The sequence below is a fragment of the Vipera ursinii genome, assembly GCF_947247035.1.
Source record: "Vipera ursinii genome assembly, chromosome: 12".
In the NCBI taxonomy this organism is placed as follows: domain Eukaryota; kingdom Metazoa; phylum Chordata; class Lepidosauria; order Squamata; family Viperidae; genus Vipera; species Vipera ursinii.
Window position 1 is genome coordinate 11,835,283 of NC_139525.1, and position 27,786 is coordinate 11,863,068.

General features: G+C 42.6%; 1 protein-coding gene across 1 annotated transcript; it reads right to left on the reverse strand.

The window, feature by feature from the left end:
- Positions 1-3,686: 3,686 nt before the first annotated feature.
- Positions 3,687-27,786, reverse strand: LOC310646031 (ras-related protein Rab-6A-like). The gene is made up of 9 exons (XM_083372205.1): positions 27,330-27,786; positions 23,535-23,593; positions 22,218-22,271; positions 19,861-19,970; positions 15,214-15,338; positions 11,893-12,004; positions 8,953-9,046; positions 8,531-8,597; positions 3,687-7,704 (listed from the first exon to the last, which is right to left on the reverse strand). The coding sequence occupies exons 1-9, from the start codon at positions 27,409-27,411 to the stop codon at positions 7,640-7,642; spliced, it is 768 nt and encodes a 255-aa protein (XP_083228331.1). The 5' UTR covers positions 27,412-27,786; the 3' UTR covers positions 3,687-7,639.

The following is a 27,786-nucleotide window of genomic DNA, read 5'->3' on the forward strand; positions in this document are numbered from 1 at the left end:
AAGACGAGTGAGAGCGGCTGGCTGGGGAATTCTGGGAGTTGAAGTCCACGCATCTTCAAGTTCCTAAGGTTGGGAAACGCTGCACTAAAGGAAAAGACGAGTGAGAGCGGGAGATCAGGGACAAGGAAAAAGTTGTAAAAGAAAAAAGAAAAAAAAAAGAGCCTGAAACAGGTCGTCCTCGACTTACAACCCGCGCCGGAGCCCAAAATTTACGTCGCTGAGTGAAACGCCCGTTGAGTTTTACCCCGTCGTGTGACTAGTTTGTGTTTTTTTTGGGGGGTCACTGTTGTTAAGCGAATCATTGGATGTTAAATTGAATTTGGCTTTGCTGGTTAGAAGGTCGCAAAAGGGGATCCCCCCGTGACCCTGGAGACAGTGCGACCGTTGTAAATGCGAGTCCATCTCTTAGGGTCTGTGACCGTGGGGGATGTTGCCATGGCTGTTCAGTGTGAAAAACGGTCATAAGTCACTTTTTTTCCCCCCAGTGCAGTAACTTTGAATGGTCGCTAAATGAACTGTTGTAAATTGAGGACTGGTGGTGTTGGGAGAGGAATAAGGAGAGAGTAAGTAGGAGACTTTATTTGGCCAAGTGGGGTTAGGCACACAAGGAATTTGTCTCCAGTACAAAAGCATCAGAAAAAAAATAAAGAGAAAATAAATAATAACAACAGAAAATAGAGGGGGGAAAAATATCTGTATTTATTCACCTGTAGCTTCTTAGCTGCCCGTAAAATATTTCTTGGTTTTTTGGAAAGCAAAAGGAGGGAGGGGAGGAAAAAAACTCCACAGGGACCCCCCCTTGCAGCTCTCAATGGGGGCTCTGAAGCACATTTGCTGGGCTTCTTTTACATGTGCCATCTGGTTTCACCATCTGCACCAGTCGTCGTGCCGCAAAAGTGATCACGAGTTGTGATTTATTTATTTATTTAAAAAAAGTCCACCCGCAACTCCAGAGAGAGAACGTGGCCGTGAAGAAGACCAACCGCCACCAAACCAAGCAGTCTAGATGTGCTTTGCACAAGGTCAAAGAGCAAATAGTTCCACCTGCCATTATTATTTATTTAATTGGATTTGTTGAAGGGAGGAGGTCTGCTAAAAATTACTCCAAGAAGTAACTCCTCTTGGAGTTGCTCTTGGGAGGAGGGCTGTGTGTAAAGGATTGGGGGGGGGGGAAACCTCTGCGGTTATTCTTGTGTAAAGGCTCTTTTTTGAGCAGCTTTTCGTTTGAGCCGGTGGCTTTTCTGGCGGAAAAAGCCAGCGTGGAGAACACGTTGAAGGGCCAATCTCAGAGACGGTAGGTAGATCAGGGGTCTTCAAACTTGGCCCTTTTATGACTTGTGGACTTCAACTCCCAGAATTCCTCAGCCAGGCACGCTGGCTGAGGAATTCTGGGAGTTGAAGTCCACAAGTCATAAAAGGGCCAGGTTTGAAGTAGTTCTTGGGGAATTTAACTCTTCCAAACGGTGAGTGCAGACACGCCTTTCCCCGTGCAGGCCAGGCCAATTTCCTAACCACTTCTCCATTGACTAGACAAGAAGTTGCATGGAATCGGCAGCAGATGGTAAAAGATTATAGGCTCTGTTTCTCAAAGATGTGTGGACTTCAACTCCCAGAATTCCCCAGCCTGGGAGTTAAAGTCCACACAGCTTAAAGTGGCCAAGGTTGAGAAACAGCCCACATCCAAAGCTTTTAACTGTGACAAACTCTGGGACAAGCAAGGGATTACAAAGCTGTTCGAACCATTTTTTTTCCTGCCTAGTGAATTGCAAATGCAGGAATGTTGCTCATTACACACTTATCCAAACTCTTGTGTCAAACCAAATGGCAAAAAGGAGGCACTGAGGCAGGTTACACCAGCCACTCTCGCAAAGCTATACAGTCATGGCCGAAATTGTTGGCACCCCAGAAATTTTTCCAGAAAATCAAGTATTTCTCACAGAAAAGTACTGCAGGAACACATGTTTTGCTATACACAGGTTTATTCCCTTTGTGTGTATTGGAACACAACAAAAAAAGGGAGGAAAAAAAGCAAATTGGACATAATGTCAAACAAAACTCCAAAAATGGGCCGGACATTTTTGGAGTTTTGTTTGACATTATGTCCAATTTGCTTTTTTTCCTCCCTTTTTTGTTGTGTTCCAATACACACAAAGGGAATAAACCTGTGTATAGCAAAACATGTGTTCCTGCAATACTTTTCTGTGAGAAATACTTGATTTTCTGGAAAAATTTCTGGGGTGCCAACAATTTCGGCCATGACTGTAAATGATGTTCTCTGACAAGGAAACACCCACATATTGGTGTTTATTCCAAGCCCCACCCATCTAAAATTGCAGCTACAGTGGAAAAAAGGACGTATCACGGAGCAGTAGTTTGCTATTGCAGGGTCTCTGGATTAAAAAAAAAGGAGATACCATCATATTTTTGTTCACTCGCATCGCTATGGAAAAATCATCTTTCACATTTTTCGTATTAATCACAAAAGGGGACAAGGACGCTGAGACTAGTAGCACAATGCATATGAAGAAAAATGGATATTTTGGGGGCGGGGGAAAAGAAGAATTAATGTTTTTTTTTCTACTGCAGTTTATCCAATCTGTTACCAGATGATGGTGTTAATTTCCCAAGGGTACCAGTTCACAGCTCTGAAGCTATAGGAAACTGGAAAGGTAAAGCTTTTCCTTCCAGTTGTGACTCTAGGGCAGCGTTTCCCAACCTTAGGAACTTGAAGATGCGTGGACTTCAACTCCCAGAATTCCCCAGCCAGCATAGCTGGCTGGGGAATTCTGGGAGTTGAAGTCCACGCATCTTCAAGTTCCTAAGGTTGGGAAACGCTGCTCTAGGGCACAAGGCTAATTTCTGCCTCTTAGCTGAGAGAACCTGCATTGTGTGAAGATAATTTTTGTGGTCATGTGGCCAGCAGGACTATGTGCCAAAGGTGCACGGAACGCTGTTACCTTCCCGTCAGAGTGGTACCTGTTTATCTACTCGCATTTGTATGCTTTCAAACTGCTGGGTGGGCAGGAGCTGAGCAAGGAACGGGAGCTCACCCCATCACGCGGTGCTCGAGTCTTGAACTCTGGCGGTCAGCTTTCCCGCCAACAAACTCGGCATCTTTTAACTCCTGAGCCACCGTGCCCCTACGTAGACTCAAAATTTGTAAGAGTATGAAGTGATAAAAGGACGTTGCTTATAGAAGAGAGTATTTGGAGCTCGGGATTGAACAGTGGCGTCCTTGATGCTCTCCGAGTTGGCTTGCTTTCTTGCAAATATCACTAGGGCTACATTCACAAGAAAACAAGTTAAGATCAGAGACTACCAAGTACTTTTAAAACAGGCAAGGTTATCTGGCGGCAGAGTTTATTTCAGGGAAGAATCCTGAAGCAACTCTCTTCACTCGAAATATAATTTTCAGTCCTTTCAGAAGAAGGCTTGCCAAGAGGTTCGTGCTTTCTTTCATTTCTCCTTTAGCTTCCATTAAAAAGTGGGAATGAAAATTGTCCCGTTTGCTTTTAATAAATTTTGTGACCTAAAAAAAAGTCGCTAGATTCCTGAATCCTTGCCACTGCAAACTAAGATAGCTTTTCTCTTTTAATATGTGCTTGACAGCCTATTACCAAAAGTTGGAAGCGTGCGTTACCGGATGCAGAGTTTCCATAAAAATCCATCACAGCGACACCAAAAACTGTGGTGAACTGAATTTATTTAGTGTGATACACAGTTGCAGTCTGACAGTCAATATTCATATATCAAGAGTCACTTAGTTGGCTAACAGCTAGGAGACAGCAGACCCCGAGACACACACTCAAGTATTATACACAATCACAGAGAAGGCAGGGGAAAGCGAACAGTGTCGTTCACAAGGTTATTTTCCCCAACCGCCATCCTGATCCACAAACATTTATGCTTTTTTCCTATTTTTTTCTTTTTTTTTTAAATCCCTAATCTCCAGAGAGAGTAGTTTTCCAGTGCATCTTCAAAGAACACCACAACAGCAGTGGCTGGAGGAGAAAAGGAGAGCCAGCAGCCCCAGTTAACTGCAGAGAAAGGAACAGACACGTGACAGGACATTGCCAATTCCCACACAACAGGGAGTATATATATCTTTCTCTAGATCTATATATAGTTATCTACACAGGTTGGGAACGGGCCTTTGCAAAGGGGATTCGCTTCCGAAATCCAGGCAGCCAAGCTTTGCAAGGCTGGCTGATTCTGACGCGCTACCTGGGTTCAGATAAAAGGCATGTGAGAAGAGGCCCGAGGCTTCGCGCATCAAAGAAGCCAACTGAAATAGCAGCAGCCCAGCATCGGAAGAGGTCAGTGGTGCTTTAAGAATTGGGAATAACTCAACGCACTTACCTCTTCCAAGATTTCAAGACTGCAGACTGCTGAGCAGAAGCCTTCAAAGGCAGCAGAAAAGCTGGAATGTTGAGCAACGCGAAGCCTTGGTGCCAGGGGCTAAGAGGCTGGCCCTGCAAGCACCAATGTTTAAATGCAAGGAACAGCGCGGGCTGTCAGCAGACCCGTGTCTGGTTTTCCCAATTCCAAAACAAGAGGATGGAGTGCCTGTGGAGATCCTCAGTCATCCAGGTCACGGTTATCTCAAAAGGTGCTTTTTCAAGAGGCAACTGGGCTATGTTTTTTTTTTCTTCTCCCCCTTGAGGAAGATGTTTCGCTTCTCATCCAAGAAGCTTCATCAGTTTGGAATCAGAACTATGACGCTTCTTGGAGAAGCAAAATATCTTCTTCCTTAAGGGGGGGGGGGGAAACATAGTCTAGTTGCCTCTTGGAAAAGCACCCTTTGAGACAAGAGGGTGATGCACAGACGTCTAATGCAAATGCAAATGCTCTATGGCATCTGCCTGACTGTTGTCATCCTTTATGCACGAGGCTTCCAGATTGGGGAGTAGCAGCAAAAACAACAACAACAACAACCCAAAGGGTAAGAAAAAGCCAGCAACTCAACGGCAGTATTGACCAACTGAAAGCTCCTTGGGCTCATCGCCGTGGAAAACCTGGTTTCCGAAGCAAGAAAGTGAGTGTCAGCCTTCTTCCGAGTTATTTTAGGATGCATTTTGCAGAAACTGTGGCCGTAGCAGTACTGCCTGGGTAAAGATAAGCATCATTTGATGGAAAGTCTTTCCCGTTTGGTGGTTTCCTGCGAACTTAAGGGAGCGACTCAACTGTGCTGCACGAGACTCTTGACAGAAGTGGGTGAGGCAGAGGAGGAGGAGGAGGAGGGCATATTAGACAAAGAAGAAAATAAATCATTTGCAGCTCAGCCCCTGTGAAAGAATCACATGCCAGAAATCGAACCAGGAGGACATCCTGTGAGAGCAAGGGAGACCAAGGAAATCCTCAGATGGGGGAAAGGAAATGCTTATGCTGGGCTGATAGGCAGAACTCATTTTAGACGACCCCTTCTGCTTCTAATCCCTCAAATTCAGGGGTCTTCAAGCTTGGCAACTTTAAGACTTATGGACTTCAACTCCCAGAATTCCTCAGCCAGCCAGGGCTGGCTTGAGGAATTCTTGGAATCAAAGTCCACAAGTTTTTCAGAAGAGGATAAAAATTACTTTGGCTCAAAGGGTGCTCAGCCCACGTTAAGCAGAAAAAGTAAGGAAAATCACAGAAGGCCACATCTTGTGTTACTATCCTCCCATCACAGATTACGTCAAAGGAAAATGGTTAATACCATCTTGTCATCCCTGATCTCAAATGAGTTATATACTTGTATCACCTCAGCACCCAGTCGTAAAATTAACAGACACCAAGATCTTTATAAATCGTACTCAAAAGCAAGCCCAGCACAACAGGACCCATTCTCCAGAGCGCCGTTTAGATGGGCCAGATTGCAATTCCCACAGTCCTTTGTTTCAAAACGACAACCCCTCAACAATCCCCAGCCTGTACCATTGTTTCTCAAGCTCAGCAAATTTAAAATGGGTGGACTTCAACACCTAGAATTCTGGGAATTGAAGTCCGCACATCTTAAAATTCTCAACACTGGCTTCCACTGCCAGTAGCCCTATGGATTAGGAATTCAAGAGCTGTAATTCAGGAAGGCTGATCTACGGGAGGACAATCACACTGAGACAAACAGGGCCGCAAACCAAACAAAACATGTTATTCAAATATCATCAGAAAATATTATCCAGTTCATGCTACCTTCTACCTGTTTTCCCACGTCAGTTTGCATGCTAGTGCAACTTGCATTCAGTCGGAGATTCTTGAAAATAAGTTCTGTGCTAAATCAGAAGTTCAAGAAATCTATGCAAACCTCTAAGCTTTTTTTAAAAATATGTACAATATTCTTTGTAGAGCAAGCAGACCTATGACAAGGATTAGCATCTCTTCTACTGTATATGAAATAAAAACGATCAACTGCCATTTTTATCTAGATATCTATGTTTCGAAGGTCAGGATTAAGGAGTGGACTAAAGACCCAGAATTTAGAACGAGGACCTTCCAACCGTGAGACCAGGACTGAGCATCTATGCTCTGGGAACTCTCCCCCAATCTAACACTTTCCAAATTTGCAAATCCTGAGCCTTACTGGCTAGGGAATAGAGAAAGAGTAGTAGATTGGAGAAGGCTGATGTAGAGATATAATTCGAAACGACAAAAGAAAGGAACGAAGCAAAAAGGGGAGGCAGTTGTAAAGCACTTTGCATATTTCAAATGAGTCATGAGTGATAAAACTACGTAAAAATAGCAGCACCTGGCATTAGTCTGAGCCTAGAGAAGTCGTCTCTGTTTAATCCAGCTACCCGCTTCTTCAAAACTCATGAAGAACCAAGACTTTTCTGAGAGTATCAAGAGAAGGGGAGAGCAGGGTGCAATAAACTGCCGGAGAATACACATCCTCCATTTTGGAGACTCCCAACTCATCACTTTGCAGGAACCAGGCTTCCCACGTAAGACTCGGGACCCTTCCCCAACTGGTCCTGTTCTGCCTACCATCTCTGTACATATCCAGCAATGGATGGTGGGGGTAGTAGGGGTAGGGTAAATCAGTCCATCTGGGATGAAAGATACTTAAGACAATCTGGAAAGAGAGAGAAGAACGTACGGTCAATCCTCTCTCAGGTGTTTCCCTCTTCCTTAGCACCATTCCTTAAGGAAGACGGAAGTGAAACTTTTAAGCAGGACAACACTTGTCTTCTTGCTATCGACAAAGACATAGCCAAATCAGAGGAACAGCCTCTGCAAATGAATTAAAAAGCAGCGGTAGAAAAGATTTTTTTTTTAAAAAAGGAGGGAGGTGAAGGAAAGCATTAGCTTCCTTTACGGTAAATTTATCAAGATTTTTGTTTGTTTGTTTGAAGATGGACAAAGTTTCTCCCCTGCACATTCATAGGACAACCCAGCAAGGAAACCTAGCCAAAGAGTGCCACAGCAGTGCAACAACCAACAAAGGGCAAGAGGCATTGGAGGGTTCACACCATGCAGCAAACGAGAGCAACTGGGACTGTCCACACGACTTGAGGGGAGAGGAAACGGGATGACTCCCAAGTGCCTTTGAAAGTGGGCTTTCGGCCCTTGGAAAGTTGTGTTTTGGCAGTCAATAAGAAGTGGTGCTCTTCAGTGAGAGACTGAACTGGCTTAACTGGGAAGGGGCTGCCACGCTGTAGAACACTTAACAGGAACAGCCGTTCTCCGTCACAGGCTGCTCCGGTGGTTTCTCTAGTTTGATGTCAATCACTGGAGAGAAGAGCTTAAGGAAAATATGTCTCTACGGTGGAAGAACAAGCTGGAGAAAAAACAACAACACACACACACAAAACCCCAACAGATCTCTTTGATCCAACAAAGCCCATCAAATGAGCTTGAGGGGACCAGTCCTTGTCTTTCCCACCGGCATTTAGGAGATATTACCCAAAATATTAATGGGATGGATGCAGGTGAAAACTGGACCGCCTTGATTTGATGATCCTCTGGAAATACTCAGTTCGGAGGAGTCCTCGGTGCTCTCTTGAGCTTGCTTGTTTTCTTACAGATGTCTCATTAGCCAAACTAGGGAACATCCTCAGCGCTGTCCCTGAGGATGTTCCCTAGTTTGGGTAATGAAACATCTGCAAGAAAACAAGCAAGCTCAGAGAACACCGAGGATCCCTCATTTCAACCCTGAGCTACAAGTATTCTCCTTTATTTGAGACCAAGTTCTTATCACACCAAACTCAGCAGTCAAATGTTGACTAACGATAGCGGCTGTGATTGTGAGAAGATCCAGGCCTGGTGGCACTTACTTCCAGAAAGTGGCTTCTAAAGAGGCGGACTGGCCCAACTCTACTTCCAGAAGTAATAGATTGGACCTTAACAACCTTTCAATGTCCTTTTGGATACGTGCAAAATTGACAGCCCTTGTCAAGGTTGAGTTGGCAAATTGCTTGACCTTTGCAATTTGCCTGTAAGGTCACTGATGGAGGAAAAAAGAACCCCAATTAGATACATATTCTCTAAAAATGACATGATAGACAGAAAAGATTTGCAAGTATAAGACAACCCCTGATCAGCAGGGCAAGGATACTATCATCTTTGCTTTTCTCGGGAGCGCTGTCCATCCCAGGTAAGGCTGCAGCAACACGGCGGAAAAGCTGAAAGACAACAACCCAAACTTTGTGAATGTAATGCTTGTTAAGTGGAATATGAAGCCTATTCTCATATGAGAATAGAGACGCAAGAAGAACTAAAATATATCCAGAGTGTAGAGTGTTAAAAGCACTTCCGCAGGTTAGCATGAGAAGGTCCTTAAAACAGGAGTGACATTGCCTCTGCTCTTTTGAGAGAGACTAAAAATGAAACATTAATTAAAGCTGGAAAAACTTGTCTTGTAGATGGGTTTTAAGCAACTATTAAGCGAAGTAAGTCCACGTTTGCTAAGGAGGAGGCCTCAAACTGGATGGGACAAGAGGCAGCCCGAAACCCCTGCTGAAGTCTGCAGTTAATTACCTGCTTCACATTATAGCCCGTCTTCGCACTCGTCTCAATGAACATCACACTGAGTTCTTTGGCTCTCTGTTCACCTTCTTCTGTAGTAATCTGCCTGAAGAGTAAGAAAGGGGTTGGACTAAATGACCTCCAAGGTCCCTTCCAACAACAACACCATCATCATCATTATTAACAACAACAAGACTTTTAAGGCCTTTGCACAATCAGCCTGCCAAAGGCATAAGCTAACAGTTTCCCAAGAAAGCTTTCAAAATTAGGTCAAGGGGGCATGTGATATTTGGCTGAAGGCTGCGGGCAAACTAAATTCATCAAATGTACAACAATGGAAACATTTTTGTTCATTTCTACGTCCCACTAAATCAAAGCTCTAAGGAATGTATGCCAGCCAATGGTACTGGCTAATCCTATTTTTGTTTCCTGCAAGGGACTGCAAAAACAGAAAGGACAGCTTTGCATGATTTAATAGTTTTTGTTGGGCTGAGTTCCATATTGCCTAAAAAGTTATCTTGCAGCTCTGTAGGAATTTACAATCTGTCAGCAAGTTCACTTCTAACAAGCTATACATGCCTACTTTTATAGTAAATCCAACTTTCCTTGTTGGTTCATTCTACAAGCAGTCCTCAACTTACGACCACAATCGAGGCCAAAATTTTGATTGGTAAGTGAAACATTTGTTCAGTGAATTTTGCCCCATTTTACAACCTTTCTTGCCACAGTTGTTAAGTGAATCACTGCAATTCTTAAGTTAGTAACACAATTGTTAAAGGAATCAGACTTCCCCATTGACTGCTTATCAGGAGATCACAAAAGGGAGATTACATGACCCCGGGACACTGCGACAGTCATAAATATGAGTCAGTTGCCAAATGCCTGAATTTTGATCACGTCACCATGGGGATGCTGCAACAGTCATGTGATAAATGGTCATAAGTCACGTTTTTCAATGCTGTTGCAACTTTGAACAGTCATTAACTGAACTGGTGTAAGTTGAGTTTTTATGTTCTCTGCAAGGCCTCTTCTGCAGAAATGAAAACAAACCAACAGTCGGGGATTCTGTCTTACAACAGCTCATGCATTCTGACGTTTTACTGCCTTCCTATATAATCTGACCCATGCTATACAGATGCCTACCAATGGCATATTCTTAAGGGGTCCTGTCTGATTTCTTGAGTATCAGAAATTCATTTAACTTCCTTTGTGGTGGTACTTATATCATGAAATAATGTGCCAGGAAAGTGGAAGCAACCTCAGGAGGAGCTCAAAACAATTCTGTAAGCCTTTTAATGCAGCCATCAAACAGAACCTTTTTAGCAAGAAGTCCTTTGACTGGCCTATTTCTCAGTTGGCTGCTAGTTATTTAAAAACAAAGACAATATAAAAACCCCAAAACTTGGCATTCGTTAAAGGTAATCAGCTGCGTAGAGATGAAAAAAAGGAATGTATTACTTTAGAAATTCCTGTGTTTAGATTTCCAACCAACTCCCCTATTCCATGGGCTCAGTTCTAAGATGCAAAAAATAAGCTTACTGTTTCAAGGCTGGAAATGCTTTTTAGCATTCAAATTTTTACTGATTTACCAAAATATAAAATACAAAGAAAAACCCAAATAATGGGAAAGCAGGGGAAGAAAAAGGGAAGAGGAAAAAGTGTAGGGTAAAAAGAAATAAAAAAACATTTGACTTATGACTCTTTTTAGCGCAGCAGAATGAGGTAACAGCGTACAGCTTCAACTTTTTCTTTTTGCATAATGCTGTGTACACTAGCCATTTCTACAATGGAAAAAAAATAAGCTGATTGTTAAGAGGCTTCCAGTGAGTGAGAACTCATCAAGAGCAACAGAGAGGTTATCCCTACTGAGTAGCAATGAACAAGAAGCTAAACAGACAAAGACCTAATAAGGATGTTTACCGCACTGTGATCAGAAATTTCTCCTTCTGCATTCATAACCGAGCTTGTGAACGTGGTGGGAAAGGCCTATGAGATCATCTCCAATATAAACTCTAACATAAAAACCATGAAAAGATGCACAGCAAGGAACAATTGATCTGCTTTTCCAAAAAGACAGTTTAGCTTAGGGGAAAAGAAGCAAGACCTTTTGCCTCGTGGAAACTTATCAGCGGTAACTACATTCCATCAGGCTCTTCCTATCGCTTTTCTTGTGTGTCATGAATTTTGCAGCACAAGCTGGAAGAAACTTATCATTGATCTGTGTAAGCTTCCCTAGGAGTGTTATTGGCTGAGGAATAAGGCAAACACACTCTAAGTAAAGAAGAGTTAGAGGCGAAAAACAACAGGAATCCATACTAAGGTCCATGAATAATGCTTTTGTGCTGGCTGAGTAAACTGCCAAAATTGGATTTTTATCTACCTTGGAGTTTAAATTTAAAGAAATAAATGAGTGTGTCCTTCTTCACTACAGCATCAACTCTGCAACTGTAAGGTCCTTTCCAATATTTAATTCTACTCTTTTGAAGAAAAGGGAAAGAAAAAGACTTTTTCCTCATGACAAAGAGTAGAGAATCTGTGGTCTTCCAGGCACTGCTGAATTATAGTAGCACAGTGGTTACAATGCAGTGTTGCAGGCTAACTCTGCACATTGCCAGGGGTTTGATTCTGACCAGCTCAAGGATGACTCAGCCTTCCATCATTCTGAGGTCAGTAAAACAAGGACCCAGAATGTTGGGGGCAACACGCTGACTCTGTAAACCGCTTAGAGAGGGCTGTAAAGCACTGTGAAGTGGTATATAAGTCTAAGTGCTATTGCAATACTCCCAACAGCCCCAAACTCATACCCAAGTGAGAAATGCTTGGAATTCAGCAACTTCTGGGTGGAATGTAGTTTCCTCCATCAAGCCTTGGCTCTTCCAAGTATTAGCCAGACATTTTTCTAATACATCTACACCCCCCAAAAAAAATTCTCTTTTCAAACTCTACAATTACCTTTTATCTGCAAGATCAGTTTTATTGCCCACCAGCATGATGATGACATCACTTCCTCGTTCTGTTCGTACATCATCGATCCATTTGGAGGTTTGCTGGAAGGAATTCAGATCTGCAAGGAGAAGGCAGCTGAGTGCACTCCAGTCAGGCCAAAGAACAAAGTAACACCTACAGAATATTAACCCCCCCACTGAACTGGCTTTGTCCGATCTCATCAGCCCATCTCACTCAATCAGGCAGGGATGATATGCTACAGGGGTGACATGATAGCTGTGTTCCAATATCTCAGGGGCTGTCCCAAAGAAGAGGGAGTCCAGCTATTCTCCAGAGCACCTGAAGGCAGGACAAGAAGCAACGGATGGAAACTAGTCAAGGAGAGAAGCAACCTAGAATTAAGGGGACCTATAGTTAGGACAATTAATCAGTGGAACAATTTGCCTGCAGAAGTTGTGAATGCTTCAACACTGGAGGTTTTTAAGAAGAGACTGGACAGCCATTTGCCTGAAATGGTATAGGGTTTTCTGCCTGAGCAGGGGGTTAGACTAGATGACCTCCAAGGTCCTTTCCAACTTATTATTAGACCCCATCAATTTCGACTGGGGGGGGGCTAGGGAGAGAGCCTTCTCTGCTGCTGCCACCACTTTGTGCAACTTCTTGTTCCCCAGAGATGAGGAAAGCAGATCTCTTGGCCCTCTGTGAAGAGGTCAACACTTGGATCTGCAGACTTGCCTGGGGGCACAGAAGATCTTTTTTTTTTTTATTGAAAAGTTTTATAAAATACAATTTTCCTTTAAAAAAAACCCCCCTTCCCCCTCCCTCCTCCCCTCCCTACCTCCCCCCTATCTCCCCCCCTCCCCCTCCTCCCTCCCCTACCTCCCCCCCTCCACTTCCCCTCCTCCCCCCTCCCCCCCCCCGACTTCCCAGAGCAAAATACAAGGTATATATCTAAAAGGCAATCATAAACAATCATATACTAACAATTATAAACTCTAAAATCCATCACTCTCTAGCTTGTATATAGTAAACCAATCCTTAATAATACTAAATATATATAAAAAACTAAAATAAAAGAAAACTAGCATCATTCCCATCTATGTTCTTCCACAATTCACTATTACCTTAACATATTCTCATTTGCACATTAATAAATAGTTCTTACACAAATTAACCCACATTAACCCACAAAACTTTCTTCCTCTTCCTCTGTAGTAAGTTGTCCATTAATTCCAAATTAAAAAAAAAAATCTATTACCATACATAGCATCCCAAAACTTTTTTTTTTTTTAAAAAAACACAACTACCACTTAACTATAAATATTTTGTGGAAGTTCCATAGATTTCTACTGGTCTTATTTTTTTTTCTTTTTTGAGCGTTTTAAGGCAGCACGCGTCACCCTCTGTTCTCTAAGATCATCCAAAAGAGTTGCAGCTTGAACTCCTCCTGTACCCTTCTCGTCTATCTGTGCATCTTCATCCTCTTGATGTTCTCCTTCTCCAGATCCCTCTGCAGCTTCCAGAAGTGTTGATGGGGTTACTTCCAAGACATTATTATAAAAATCATGCGCTTGCTTCACATTACTCAAACAGTATCTTTTGCCATCATACATGAAGCTCAACCCAACTGGGATCTCCCATCTGAACCTTATATCTCTTTGCTTGAGCTCTTGCACAAGAAATATAAAATCCTTCCTTCTCTTTAAAATCTTTGGAGGAATTTCTTTTAAAACCAAAACTTGTTGACCAGCAATCACAACTTTGGTATCGTAGGCAGCTTGTATAACTTCATCTCTAATTTCCCTTTTTACAAAATAAACCACCACATCTCTAGGCAACTTTCTCTGTTTAGCAATCCACGAATTCACACGGAACACTTTGTCCATACCTTGTTTTAATTCAGATGCTGGATGGTTCAATACTCCCTCAAAAGCCTCAGAAACCAGCTGCTTTAAATCTTCCTTAATATCCTCTTTTAGGCCTCTAATTCTCACAGCAAACTGCATCTGGTAAAATTGGGCCAAGCTCTGTTCACTGTCAATTTTGTCTTTTAAATCTTCAATTTCCAATACTTTTGCTTCTAATAAAGCATTCTTTTGAATCAAGTCTTGCACTTGATCATCCAGCACCTCCACACATTTAGCAACTTTTTGCACTGAGGACAAAATGTCTACCTTCATTTCTCTAAGTTTCTGTTCCATCCTTTCTTCCATTCTCTGCTCCAATTTCTCCAATTTCTCCTCCATCTGTAGAAATTTAACACCCATTGACTCCAAAATTAACTGGGTATGTTTTTCAAGATCCTTCGATGTCAATACATCAGGAGAATGCAACGCCTGCAGCAATGATTGTTGTTGCACCGGAGAATTTCCAGCACTCCGAAAAGTTCTAGGGGGAGGTTTAGCCGCCATCTTTTACTTACAATTGTGACGCACTTTCACTTTAAGTTTTGAACAAAGTCCATCAAGCTTGAGAGTAAAATAAAATCTTCTTCATCTCTTCATCTTTCCCTCTTGTACTGCTCTGCCTGCTCTTTCCCTTTCATAGTCTCTCCTTCAAGCAGGGATGGTCGCAGACGCCTGGCTCTGCTCCATAAAGTCCGGAGCAGAGACGCTGGTCAGCTGGGAGCAGCCCAGGCTATGGGGGAGTTCAATCCTTCGGCCGCCCCAGCTCCAAGCTCAGGCGGCCCCGGAGAACTCAACCCCCACCTGGGGGCTCACCCCCTCTTCTCCCGAGGAGGGGGCTTCAGATTCGCCCGAACAGCTGATCGGCGCTGTTTCGGGCGAAAAAGCACCAGCTGAGCCGCGGGCAGCCCGGGAAGGCTCCCTCCGTCGCCGCGGAGCCACCGGAAGTCCGGGGCACAGAAGATCTTGCAACAGTGAGGTTGGCTAGTCCCTCAAGAGCCCCCCCCACCAGCCCAGCATCTGTAATAATCCAGTGTTAAATGGCCATCTTAAGATTCCCCACTTTTGATGTTGGTCATTATTCTATAATTTTGTAATTTTTTTTAAACTCTAATTTAAATTTGTATTTCTAATGTTAGTTTTTATGCACTGTTTTATTTACCGGTTATATTGTACGCCGCTCAGAGCTCCTCTCTGAGGGAGGTGAGTCGTTTAGAAATATGACACGCAAACTAACAAACAAACAAAGTCAGCTTCAGGATAGTTCTTTGCCTAAGGCAAGGTACTAGGGCCTTCTGTTTGCCAGCAAGGCATCACTTAAGCTGTGCTCACTGAGCTTTCATGCATGAGTCAAGGCTTCTGTGTTCAGATTTCTCCTAGAACAAAGTGTTTTGGTACACCATGACACAAATCCCTCACTCACTTGTAATGTCATAGACGACCACTGCAATAGTTGAGTCACGTATGTAGCTGGGAATGAGGCTACGGAATCGTTCCTGGCCTGCTGTGTCCCAAAGCTGAAGTCGGACCTGCTGGTACCAGCCCGGGGAAGAAACAGAAAGACACAAGACAGAAGGAAAAAAAAGAGAAGAAAATGTCCTTTAGAGAAAAGGCAATGCATTAGAAAGAATTCGATAGAATTGCACACAAATGTCTCATCAGAAAATGCAGCCGTGGGCATTAAAAAGACAATACAATAAAATAAATCACATCACAGGCTACTGCTCTCTGCTATCTAACCATTTCATTCCAAAAACTCATAAAGACAACTGAGAATGCCAATGGTACGGATTAAAATTAATTTCATAGTGGATGGACTACTTTATCCTTGCACACTATAAAACAACGGGGTATGAGAAGAACAATGTATGTATGAGAAAAACATCTTCCAAAAGTCATTATTTCCTAGGCAATTACTTCATTTGGGTTGAAAGTAACACTGCAGGATAACATGTTCATTTTCCCTGTGGCGATCACTAAAAATCTGAGAGATTCATAGAGGTTAAGCTTCCATATAAAGTGGAACCAAATTACTTACTCCTGAGCATGCAGTAGAGAAAATGTTTCTTCCTGTAAAATACACAATACTGTACTGTATACTTCTGTGATAATGAAAAGGGGCATAATGATAAGAGAACCAGACAAAGAAAATCCCTGTTCAGCCGTAAAGGCTTCTGGATGAGGGAGAAAAAAAAAAGTGAGATAACCTTACTCATACCAAGCCTATTGGAGGATACACACTCAATAAGAGTTTAAAACCTCAGCTCACAGTCCCAGTAGCCAGGAGGCTGAGAAATCAGAATGCTTCTGGGATAACTGTGGGCAATTTGACTTAGTGGAAAGAAAGTCATTTCAACTTAACAGACGCTGTGAATAAAACTGTATTTTCTATTTCAGTTTTAACCATGTTGTTGGTCTGGTATATTTGACAACTGTTAGAGAAAAGGGGGGGGAAAGCCGTAAGCTGAACCTACAAATGAAGATCATCCCAGTTACTACTCAAGATGATAGTTTCAGTTGAGGGCCAAAGTACTATCGCCCAACCAGTATGATTAATGAAGCATGGGAAAGAATATTAAATGGGCCACTAGATAAGTATATACAGGTGGTCCTTGCTTAACAGCCACTCATTTAGTGATCAAACGTCTTACAGCACTGAATAATGGTACTTATAACTGGTCCTAAGCTTACATCAACCACAGTCTGTTCCTTATATCATGGGACCACAATCTGGGTGTTCACCATCTGTCTCCCAATTACAACATTGCAGTGTCCTACAGTGTCACCAATAAGGACTGAACTACAAATGAAGGTGAGGGAAAAAAGCCAGCCAGATGGTCACCTGCTTTACTCTGAATAACAGAATAAGAGTTGGAAGGGACCTTGGAGGTCATCTAGTCCAACCCCCCTGCTCAAGCAGGAGACCCTCTACCATTTCAGTCAAGTGGTTGTCCAGTCTCTTCTTAAAACCAATATATTCATAAAAGCAGGCCCCAAAACAAGAATGGCTGGCATCGTAATTTATCATTTTAATATGAGCGCTGGGACACAAGTGGATGACTTTAAAATCAGACCTGAACTTCAGCACCTGATTGCAGAAAATGATAATTTGTTACCTTTGTATATTGCCAAAATCACAGACTCCCATCTGGTTGTGTAATTACTAAATATGATAATGAGAGTGCAGAAAAATAAAGGGAAACATCTAGTAGTGGGGACAACTCAGCACAGATACTGCAAGGAGAATTAAGAGATGAAATACTGCTGGAAAAGGGCGGGGGGCTTGTTTGCATATCATCCTAAAATAAGAATAATACTTTTGTTATCATAGGAGGTGAATGGGTCTGTTTTGGAGAGAAGGAAAATTAGCTGCAATCCACTAATCTGTGCAGTCATGGAACTGGGATCCTAAAGTGTGGGATCACTTCAAAAAGAACTGTATTGGGAGGATATCTCTAATGGGGGAATCTTACGCCAGTATGATCAATTCTCTAGAAAAAGGTATATCACACCAAGTCTTCCAGTAATACCATCATTTTCTAGGGACCCTTAAATGTAAAACAGGAATATTGTAAAACAATATGGTAAAACAAGAGCCACGGTGGTGCAGTGGTTAAAATGCAGAATTGCACGCCAGCAGTTTGATCCTGACCAGCTCAAGGTTGATTCAGCCTTCCAACCTTCCGAGGTCAGTAAAATAAGGATCCAGATTGTTGGGGACAATATGCGGACATTTGTAAATCGTTTAGAGGGCTGTAAAGCACTGCGAAGCAATATTAAGTCTAAGTGCTATTGCTATATTTTCAACACACAAGCTTCTTTGTCAACAATTTTTCCAGATGGATAAGTAAAAAAAAAGTACGTCTCCTTAAGCATGTTCTTCAATGGAAACCAGCCAATTTTATTTTCTTCAATGGAAACCAGCCAATTTTATTTTCTTCAGTGGAAACCAACCAATTTTATTTTCTTCAGTGGAAACCAACCTATTTTATTTTTGAATATTTACAGGAACAGTAACAATAAAAAAGGCAGCACATGGTGAAGAGCCACCTTGTTAAGAGAGCAGCATTGCTCTTACTTTACAATTATGGGGGGTGGGGAAAGATTTGCCTCTGAAGACTTTCCGCGTATGGTAGTCATCTGCTTCCTCAAACATGAACCATTTTGTATGAACCATTATTTGCATCCATTTTTTACATCTTCAAGATGAGCCTATTAATTACAAGAAGGGTTTGAGGGTGGGGTGGGCAGCGGCTTTGAAGTAGTGGGTTTTGGGGGTTTTTTTGCAAGATTTTTCAAGTGATTTCCCATTGTCATTCTAGATTGAAAGAGGGCGACTGGCCAACCACCTGGTTTTGTGATTCAGGAGGAGTTAGAATTCACTGTCTTCCTGTTTTCAAGCCCTGTGACTTAACTATGATATTAGGTTGACTCTTGTCTAATAGTTTTCAAATACGGCTTTTAATTTGAATTTTATAAGATTATTGGAGCCCCTGTGGCAGAGTGGTTAGAATGCAGTACTGCAGGCTAACTCTACCCATAGCCTGGAGTTCGATCCTGACCGGCTCAAGGTTGACTCAGCCTTCCATCCTTCTGCGGTCAGTAAACTGAGGACCCAGATAGCTGGGAGCAAGAGACTGATGTTGTAAACCACCCAGAGAGTGCTATAAAGCATTATGGGGTGGTATATAAATCCAGGTGCTATTGCTATTATTAGTAGAATTTTCAAAATGTTCAATGTTCTAGATCACTTAGAATAAGCCGAATTGGATGACCTCTGGAATAGGCAGAAAGATCTGAGGTGGGAATGGAGTGGTCTGAGGTCATAAAACGTTTGGTTAACAAATGTTTACACACTTGTTACGTTTTCCTTTTTGCAATTCTCAAGTTAGCACAAACTGCAGTTTTTGATTAAGAGCAAATGAAAATATATAAACAAATAAAGGGAGGAATGTACAGAAAAAAAAATTATGTGCGCGGAATTGTCAACAGCAGAGGAATAAGAGAAAGCAAGCAATTCAGCTCTTTCAAATAAGGCCAATCAAAATGTCAAAGCCGGCTATAAAATGTCAAAGCTAACTCCTGCCACACAATGCTTGAGAGAATACTGGTTTTCTCTGTACAGGCAGTCCTCGACTTACAACAGTTCATTTAGCGACCAAAGTTACAAGGATAGTGAGGAAAAAAAGGGACTTATGGTTTTTCACACTGATAACTGTTGCAGCATCCCTGTGGTCACGTGATTGGCAAGTGACTCACAGTTATGACAGCTGCAGTGTCCCAGGGTCCTGTGATCCCCTTTTGTGACCTTCTGCCAAGCAAAGCCATTGGGGAAGCCAGATTCACTTAACAACCATGTTACTAACTTTACAACGGTAGTGACTCACTTACCAACCATGGCCAGCAAGGTCATAAAATGGGGTAAAATTCGCTTAACAACTGTCTTGCTTAGCAACAATAATTTTGGGCTTAATTGTGGTCAAAAGGTCAAGGACTACCTACAATTTGTGGAGTTATAAAACATTACGAGCTACATAGGGGTAATTCTGTATATTCAAAAGCAGGGAGAGGGTCTCGGATAGAAGACTTGGCCTTCATCTCAGCTGGAGACTTAACGCGCTCTGATCAGAACTGGTAGGTACCACAGGAGGAGGGTTCCCGATAAACAGTGCTTTTTTTGTAAAAGAAAAAGGTGCCGGAACTCACACATGTCATACAACCCGCCTTGCCTATCCTATAAGGTTCCATCCAAAAAAGGTGCCGGAACTCCATTCTGAGCGTTCTATGACAAAAAAAAGCCCTGCCGATAAAATATACTTCCTTCGGGAGGGATACAAAATCAGTATTTCCAGAAGAGAAATACTTATCTCATTACCACTTCCAAACTAAATAAAATAAAATAAGAATAAAATAAAACAACAGCCAGGCATGCCCATTTAGTGAATGGCTACAGATTCTACCCAACTGCCTCTCTTTGGGGGGCAAGGGAGTCCTGGCTGCTTCCTAAGAACTAGAACTCAGTTCTCCCCTTGATCAGAGCAAGGGCCACGCTGAGCTCAATACCCAATACCTACTTGTCAGGTCAAAGACAATGACAGCCTCAGCAGAGTCCCGGAGGTAGCTGGGAATGAGGCTACGGAATCTCCCCTGGCCGGCTGTATCCCACAGCTGCAGCCTGATCTGAGAAAAGATAAAATGTAGGGGGGGGGAGGGGAGCAAGGGTGGAGAGGAGGAAAGAGAAGAGCAGGAATATGGACAAAAATAAAATAAAAATAAAGCAGAACGCATGTGAAATAAAATAAAAAAATGACATACTTGAAACAAAGAAACAATGCAAGTAAATAAGAGGGAAGTTAAAACAAAACGAAAATGCAGCGTAAAACTAAAAATGAGAACTCGTGGTTTTTTTTTCTAAACAAACAAACAAACCAACCAAAAATGCTTTTGTTGTCTATTCCTCCAGATGGAATTCTTTACGAAAGATCTGGTAGCCTTTATATTCCCAACCACAATAATCTCATTAACCATTTTGCTTGACCCTTCTACAACTATCTTTCCTTATACTTTCTTATTCCGGGTTCAGGAACTGTCAAGTCCATCTCTAGGCCATATGTGAATTGCTTTCGTTGAGCAACTTCTGCTCCAGTTCTACTGGGCTATGCAAGTCAATCATGGGGGAACAAAGCTCATCACCCACAGACACAGACACTCCACGAGAAAAGCTGCTGTTCGCCCTACACTAAGTCAGGAAGTGGCTCAAGATACTTCAATGTATCTGCAATCACTGAGTTGGTGGATGACGGCTACCGTTCGCCATTCAAAACATAAGGTAAAGGTAAAGGTTCCCCCGCACATGCGTGCTAGTCGTTTCCGACTCTAGGGGCTGGTGCTCATTATCCGTTTCAAAGCCGAAGAGCCAGCGCTTGTCCGAGGACGTCTCCGTGGTCATGTGGCTGGCATGACCAGACGCCAGAGGCGCACGGAACGCTATTACCTTCCCACCGTAGTGGTCCCTATTTTTCTACTTGCATTTTTACGTGCTTTCGAACTGCTAGGTTGGCAGAAGCTGGGACGAGTAACAGGCGCTCACTCTGTTACGCGGCACTCGGGATTCAACCCGCCAAACTGCCGACCTTCTGATCGACAAGCTCAGCGTCCTAACCCACTGAGCCACCGCGTCCCTTATTCAAAACATACACAAATGTAAAAAACAACTGCTTGGTCAAGACAATTATACTGTCCTGTAAAGTTGAATTCCTGTCTATATAACTGTGTAAAATTTCTATTATGATTAAGATGAAAATCCATCTCAAATTACAATGTTCCTCGTTACTCTTACAAGTCAAAAGCAAAGTAATATTCAAGAGATGGCTTCTTCGGACTGACAGGTAACCTAAGTAAAACAAGGGCAATCTGAGCTCCTGGATAAGTATTTGGACAAAGAGATTTAGATTTGTACTCTAATCAGGTATCTTAATCACTGCGTGGCACAGCTATTCTCAATTTAGCCTTCAACCATAGGGCTAGTTGGCCTTCAGAAGCTTTCTGTGTTATTATAAGGACAGGATGATGGACTGGTCTCCCTCAAGTTGCCAGAAGTCAGCAGACTGGCCCATACAAGAATAAGAGGCACCGTCATGAGGCTGGAGAGAAAAATTACCCCTACGGTAGCTAACCTGACTTGGAAGCTTAATGGAATCTTCTCTCCTTTTCTCCCTTTTTCTCAAAAGAATATCTTACTAACCCCTAGACTGCAAAGGGGGTCACTGATAAAGGAATGGACTTGTCACATTAAACTGTCTGTATCCAGAGATTGTGGGGTGGGTGTTAATGAAAAATACTCAGCTGCCAATTCCTTCTTCCTACAGACTAGGGAAGGCGTGTTTTGAAACTAGTTCAGGGGTAGGCAACCTCGGCTCTTTTATGACTCATGGACTTCAACTCCCAGAATTCCTGAGCCAGCTGACTCAGGAATTCTGCGAGTTGAAGTCCATGAGTCATAAAAGAGCCGAGGTTGCCTACCTCTGAACTAGGTTTATGGATACCTTCATAAAAGGATTACTGAACTGGGGGTGGGAGTCATGGCTTCCAAAGGATACAACCATTTACAAAATAATTTATTTGACCCATTTGCTGAATATTGCGTAGTAACTCTGCTTGGGCTCTTTTGGGGAGGGGGAAGGAAAGCTGAAAGATATCCAGGCAAAAGTTGTAAATCTAAGGGTAAATGTATTTATTGAAAAAAAAATCTCAATGTGCCATTTTTCATTTTTAAAAACTTCCAACTTTTTAAAAAGTTTAATGTAAAAGGAGAGGAAACAGTGTCCCTATGTTCCCCGCTGGAGATCCAAGCCACAGCCCATGTTGACGGGGAAAGTACCAGCTTGGGAAATGAATGAACATCAGCAGACAGATAACTCCACTTACCGTGCGGTCTTCTAAATACATAGTCTTTGAAAGGAAATCAATTCCGATGGTGGCCTGGGAAAACGAGAAAAGATTCATTTTGAACCATTAAAACAGTTTATTTAGAAAAGACCAGGCCAGGGAACATTAGTTTGGAAATCAGAGAATACTAAGCACAAAATAATAATAGGCGTATGCAGTATTATTTTAAATCCAACTCATAGTTCACAAATCTCAACAGAATATTAAATATATTTCCCTGATATTTAATAGACCAGACTCAGCAATTTTTTGAACTGCACAAATTAGTTTAGACTAAAAATGTTATGGGACTGTGTGAGATTAAACTATTATTAACTGCATTAGTTGCTGATTTGATGCAGAGGCTAAAAAACTCCCCTGAAAAAGGCAACTGCAAACCACTTCTGTCCTGTTCCCAAGGAAGCACAGCAAACATTCCTTGGAGCTGGGTTTCATTTTGTAGACTTTCATGAAAGCACTTCTTGTCTAGTCAACTAAGAAATTGTACATGTGCTATTTATATAAAACAGGATGCTCAAAGTCAGCTAGGCTGTACCGCTAGCTGAGACAAACTTAGAACTTGGGTTCATTTTAGTGTTCAGTGACCATTCCATGGTTCAGATGGAGCTTACGGTCAGTCTTTGAAGTTGCAGCTGATGCAGCACTCACTTGATCACATGGACATTTGGCAATTACGGCCCTCACAGTGTTCCATAATAACCATTTCTGGCTTCTGACAAGAAAAGTCCATGCGGAAACTGGGAGGAGATTGCAAATGATAATCCTGTGGCACCTAATGACTGCACAGAAGTTGCCTAACTGCATCTGGAACTTCCATCGTAAGTTGGCACAGTCACGTGACATCAAAAGCTATGACGGGGTGGCTTAGCAACAGAGTTCCCAGCCCCGATTGCCATAGTTAAGTGAAGGTTAGCTGAAGTTAGTGGCATAAAAATTGTGTTTTGCAAGTGACATGAAACTTGAAAGAGGTTTTTCAGACGATATAGATGATCAGATACAACCTTTGCAGGAAGAGAAAAACCTCAGTTTAATCAAACCTTGACTGAGTGCCATGTGATTTAATGTGTTTCATCTACAATTTTAATCTGAACAGAATGTGACTTTCACAGCTTTTGTATGATTTTAATGATTGGAAATTAGTTATGCTTTAGTATGCATGCTATGCATTAGTATGCTTTTCCTCCAATGGAAAAATAGAAGCGCTGTGAACTCTTTTATCTTTCTAGATGGATAATCTCTCATGATTAAAGTAGTCTGATAATTAATCAGTACAAAGGATGTCTTTCTGACACTTACCTGATAAGTGTTGTCAAAACTGTCATACATAAATCTAGTGATTAAGGAGGTCTTTCCAACTACAAAAGAAAGAAGCACAACTATTTATGCATACGTTTAATTTAATATGTACAAGTTTAATTGCATTCTGTGTAAAGATAAAGGTGGAATACAAATAAAATTCATAAAACAGTAGGCATGTTGTTAAAATAAACAAATAATTCCAAGCAATCAGGAAATTTTGATTCGCTTATCATGTAATTCCATTCTTTAAAAGTAAGGTATGTTAATAAGATCCGTGTGGACTTTTGGATCTGCTGTTACTTTTAGAAGTTGTTATGGAGGTTATTTTGTATTTTCTCACAAAACCGTAAGTGTCTGCTTGTGGACTGAGTTGTGTTTGATAAGTATGTAAAAAGGTAAACAAGAATCTCTGTTAAAAGGTGAATTTTTAAGCTTAGATTGCTAGAGCTTAATTGAAGATCATCTGAACCAAAGGTGCGACATAATTTAGTGGCACCACACTAAAACATTACAATGCTCCATTTAAAATATTTATTGAACCTGGAAGCTTTGCTGCACACATGCAAGCCAAAGTTAATCTCAAAATAAGACTAAAACCTCTTTTTTTCATTATTATTCTATACTGAATAAAACTATTGAATCTACCAATGTAAGCCAAAAAATTATGATCTCTGAGTCTGCTCCCCTTTTAAAATGGACATGAAAATCATGTACATATAAAGTTATTACTTATAGTTAACATATTATATAAATACTATACACAGCTATTGTTAGCATACATATCTAGGAGTGGCTCTCATGTAATCTGTTGTGATAGGAGGGGTTCCATAAGCATAAATGGGTTCATGTGCCAAAATAATGTCATCTGAAATGACTTATGTGCAATACTAATTTCACACACCTTAATACAAATGAGCAGTCTGACATAAATCAGAATAGTGCCACTTTCAAATCAATCTGGGGAAGCAGAATATTTAAAAAGGGAATATCTGTGAATTAATGGATCCTACTGCACAAACTGAAACAAAAGTAGTTAGCAGAGTGGAAAATAATCTTATAGTTAGAGAGAAAAAAAAACATGAGATAGGCTACAATGGATAAACTAATATAACAAAAAAAATCAATAATACCGGTATATACATCTATGTTTCCCAACTCTTAGGTACTGGAACTTTCTGCATATCCCATAAAATTAAGAGCAAGGACCTCTTAACCATGTCTAAAAAAACTGGGATCTGGTAAATGAAAGATGTTTACTATTTACTATTATTTGGAAATTGAGTCCTTTCAAATACACCCTTCATTCTATTCCTTCAGCTGTGCTAAGGCAACAAACATATTAGGCTCTTTTTTGTGATCATCTCTAACCTTTAAAATTTCCAGAACTCTGAGGCTACTTGGTAGATTTTTTATCAGACTTTTGAGCTTGCCTAGCTGTTCAGAATCCCCCAAGTTATCTTTTTCCTACTGCCAAGAGCTTTCTTGAGTTGCAATAGGCATAAATCAAGCAAAACCCCATTTTATAGGTTTTAACATACACAGCAGAATTCTCTTCAGGAAACAGGGCATATATTACTAAAATATAAAGTGGGGTAGAAGGAAAGAGAGCACAAGGCACAGCAGGCATGACTCCATGAAATAATACTATTAATGTTTCATAACTTGTATATCCATTCATTGCCTTTGCTTACCCAAGTATATAACATGATGTAACTATAATTAAGAATGATACACTGCAGCAGTAATCATGATGTAATAGAGAATATGAAATTCTCAGAAATTTCAGTCTATTTTTTACCACATGCACTGTCAAGTAAAAACCATTGCCAAACCTGGTGTTTAATGTATTGTTCTTTTAAAAAAAAATCCTGTTGAAAACATTGTTTTAATACTGCCCGGAGTCCTCAGTAAGACCTTAGACATCTCAATTAAAAATGAGAAACAGTGATCTCCCATCCCTGCTTGCCCTTAACATGGCTCCTGCGAGCACCCTGCAGCCCCAAACACCAGTCAGTCTGTCAATGATGCTGAAGGTAAACCTCTCAAAATAAGCCAACACTCAAGACCTTTAACCACAGCAACCCACTTATTTAATTAAGAACCAGCTTGATGTAAGAGTGAAAAGGCTGGCATCAGAAACCAGGAGATGGTCTGTTCTAACTTCACCTTCGGCATAAAAGCTGGCTGGTAACTTCACCAGGAGACCTGAGTTCTAGTCCTGGGTTAGGCATAAAAGCCAACTGGGTGACTTTGGACCAACCAAGAAGATGGTGAGTTCTAGTCCTGCCTTAAACACGACTAGGTGGCTGTGTGTTAATTGGCCTCTCTTTCAGGCCAATCCACCTTACAGGGTTGTTGTGGAGGGGAAAACAGAAGGCAGCGGTATTAGCCTGTTTGCTGACTTGAGCTGACACACACACACATTTAGGTGTCTTAAAATCAGCTTTTGACTCCTAGCAACTACCTGCATTACTCGTTGCAGTTTTCTTGGCCGGTGGGAATTTGCGTGTGTGCCTTCAAGTCACTCTTGATTCTTGGCTGTCTGGACAAGTCCTTGCAGTTTTCTTGGCAAGGTTTTTTTGGGAAGTGATTTGCCATTGCCTCCTTCCTAGGACTGTGGGAAAGTGCCAATAAGGCGCACATGCGCGTGTGTATTCAAATATGACTTGTGGACTTCAACTCCCAGAATTCCTCAGCCAGGCACGCTGGGCTGAGGAATTGTGGGAGTTGGAGTCCACAAGTCATAAAAGGGCCACGTCTGAAGAGCCCTGCAGCAGAAAGGATATTATTTGAAGCTCAGGGTTGAAATGGACTAAAATGGACAATGTGAAATTTGAGCAGGCAAGGAGTATATATCGGAGGTGGTGACCCTTTGAGAGCTGTATGCAACGAAATTTCAATTTGACGTATGACTATTGGTGTACATTCAAAGTGACAATAAAGTTATCATCATCAAATGAGGTGTCCTCGGCGCTCTCTGAGAAGCCCGGTTGTTTTCTTGCGGAGGTTTCATGACCCAAATTAGGCTACACCCTCAGCGGGAGGTGAGAGAAAGAGGCGACTGGCCCAAGATCACCCAGCTGGCTTCACGCCTAAGGCAGGACTAGAACTCGCACCCTCCCAGCTTCTAACCAGGGGCTTTCCACCACCAGACCAAACCGCAGCCCTCTCCAGGCACCGCTAAGGCAAAAATACCCATGCCCTAACGCACGGGTAGGCAACCTCGGCTCTTTTATGACTCGTGGACTTCAACTCCCAGAATTCCTGAGCCAGCCAAGCTGGCTCAGGAATTCTGGGAGTTGAAGTCCACGAGTCATAAAAGAGCCGAGGTTGCCTACCGCGATATCGTCGTAAGCATAAAAAAAAAAGACAGGCTACAAACGCGATCATTTTAAGGCGGCCAAGGCAAACAAACGGAGGGGAGGGCCGGGCGACCTGGCAGCGGAAGAGCCGCCCAGCCAACTCCCCCCCTCTTCATCCCGAAGGCTTCTTTCTTTATTTATACACCCACCTCTCTCACCACCACCCCTGGAAAGGAAGAGTAAAAAGAGGTATTAAAAATAAAATGAAAAAAAAGCTGAAAAGCCTCGCAGGGACCAGCCCCAAACCACCACCACCTCCTCCTCCTCCTCCAGCCCCATCTTAGCTCAGCGCTCGGGGCAAGAAGGGAGGCGTCGTCGCCCCTTTTATCCTCCCCCCTCATCTCCCCTTCCCCTCCCCCCCCCGTGACCGTCATTTTTGTGTCTGGCGGGGAGCCTCAACCCCCCCCCCCCAGCCCCGCGCGGGCCTCACCGCTTTGCTCGCCGAGGAAAACCAGCTTGAACTTGCGGAGCGGGTTGCCGAATTCTCCGCCGGCTCCTCCGGGCGCCGACATGGCTTGGGGCGCGGCGACGGCGTCGGCGGAGAGAGAGGCGGAGAGGAGCGGCGGAGCGCGCCGAGCCGAGCCGAGCAACGCCTCAGCGGGTGCCTTCCAAGCGCCTGGCAGCCGCCCGCGTCACTTCCGGCCTCGCGTCCCGGCTGCGTCACTTCCGCCTTGCGGTTCCTCTCTCTCTCTCTCTCTCTCCCCTCCTCCCTCTCTTCCCCCCGCCCCCGCGTGGGCGAGGAGAGGCGATTAGCTCATCCCGCCCGCCCAGGGCGAGGCGGAAGTCAGCGTCGTGACGTCACGGGGAGGGACGCTGGAGGCACGCTGGACCTAGACGTACGAATTTTGTAGAGTTGACCCCGATTGCGATTGAGGTTTTATTGGGGG

Coding starts and splice junctions, on each gene's coding strand:
- LOC310646031 (XM_083372205.1), bottom strand. CDS start 27,411: ATGTCGGCGCCCGGAGGAGCCGGCGGAGAATTCGGCAACCCGCTCCGC. Junction 15,339..19,860: donor GTCTTTGACCTGACAAGTAG/GTATTGGGTATT, acceptor TTCTGTTTCTTC/CCCGGGCTGGTACCAGCAGG. Junction 7,705..8,530: donor CGAGAAAAGCAAAGATGATA/GTATCCTTGCCC, acceptor TCTTCTCTCCAG/TGATTGACATCAAACTAGAG.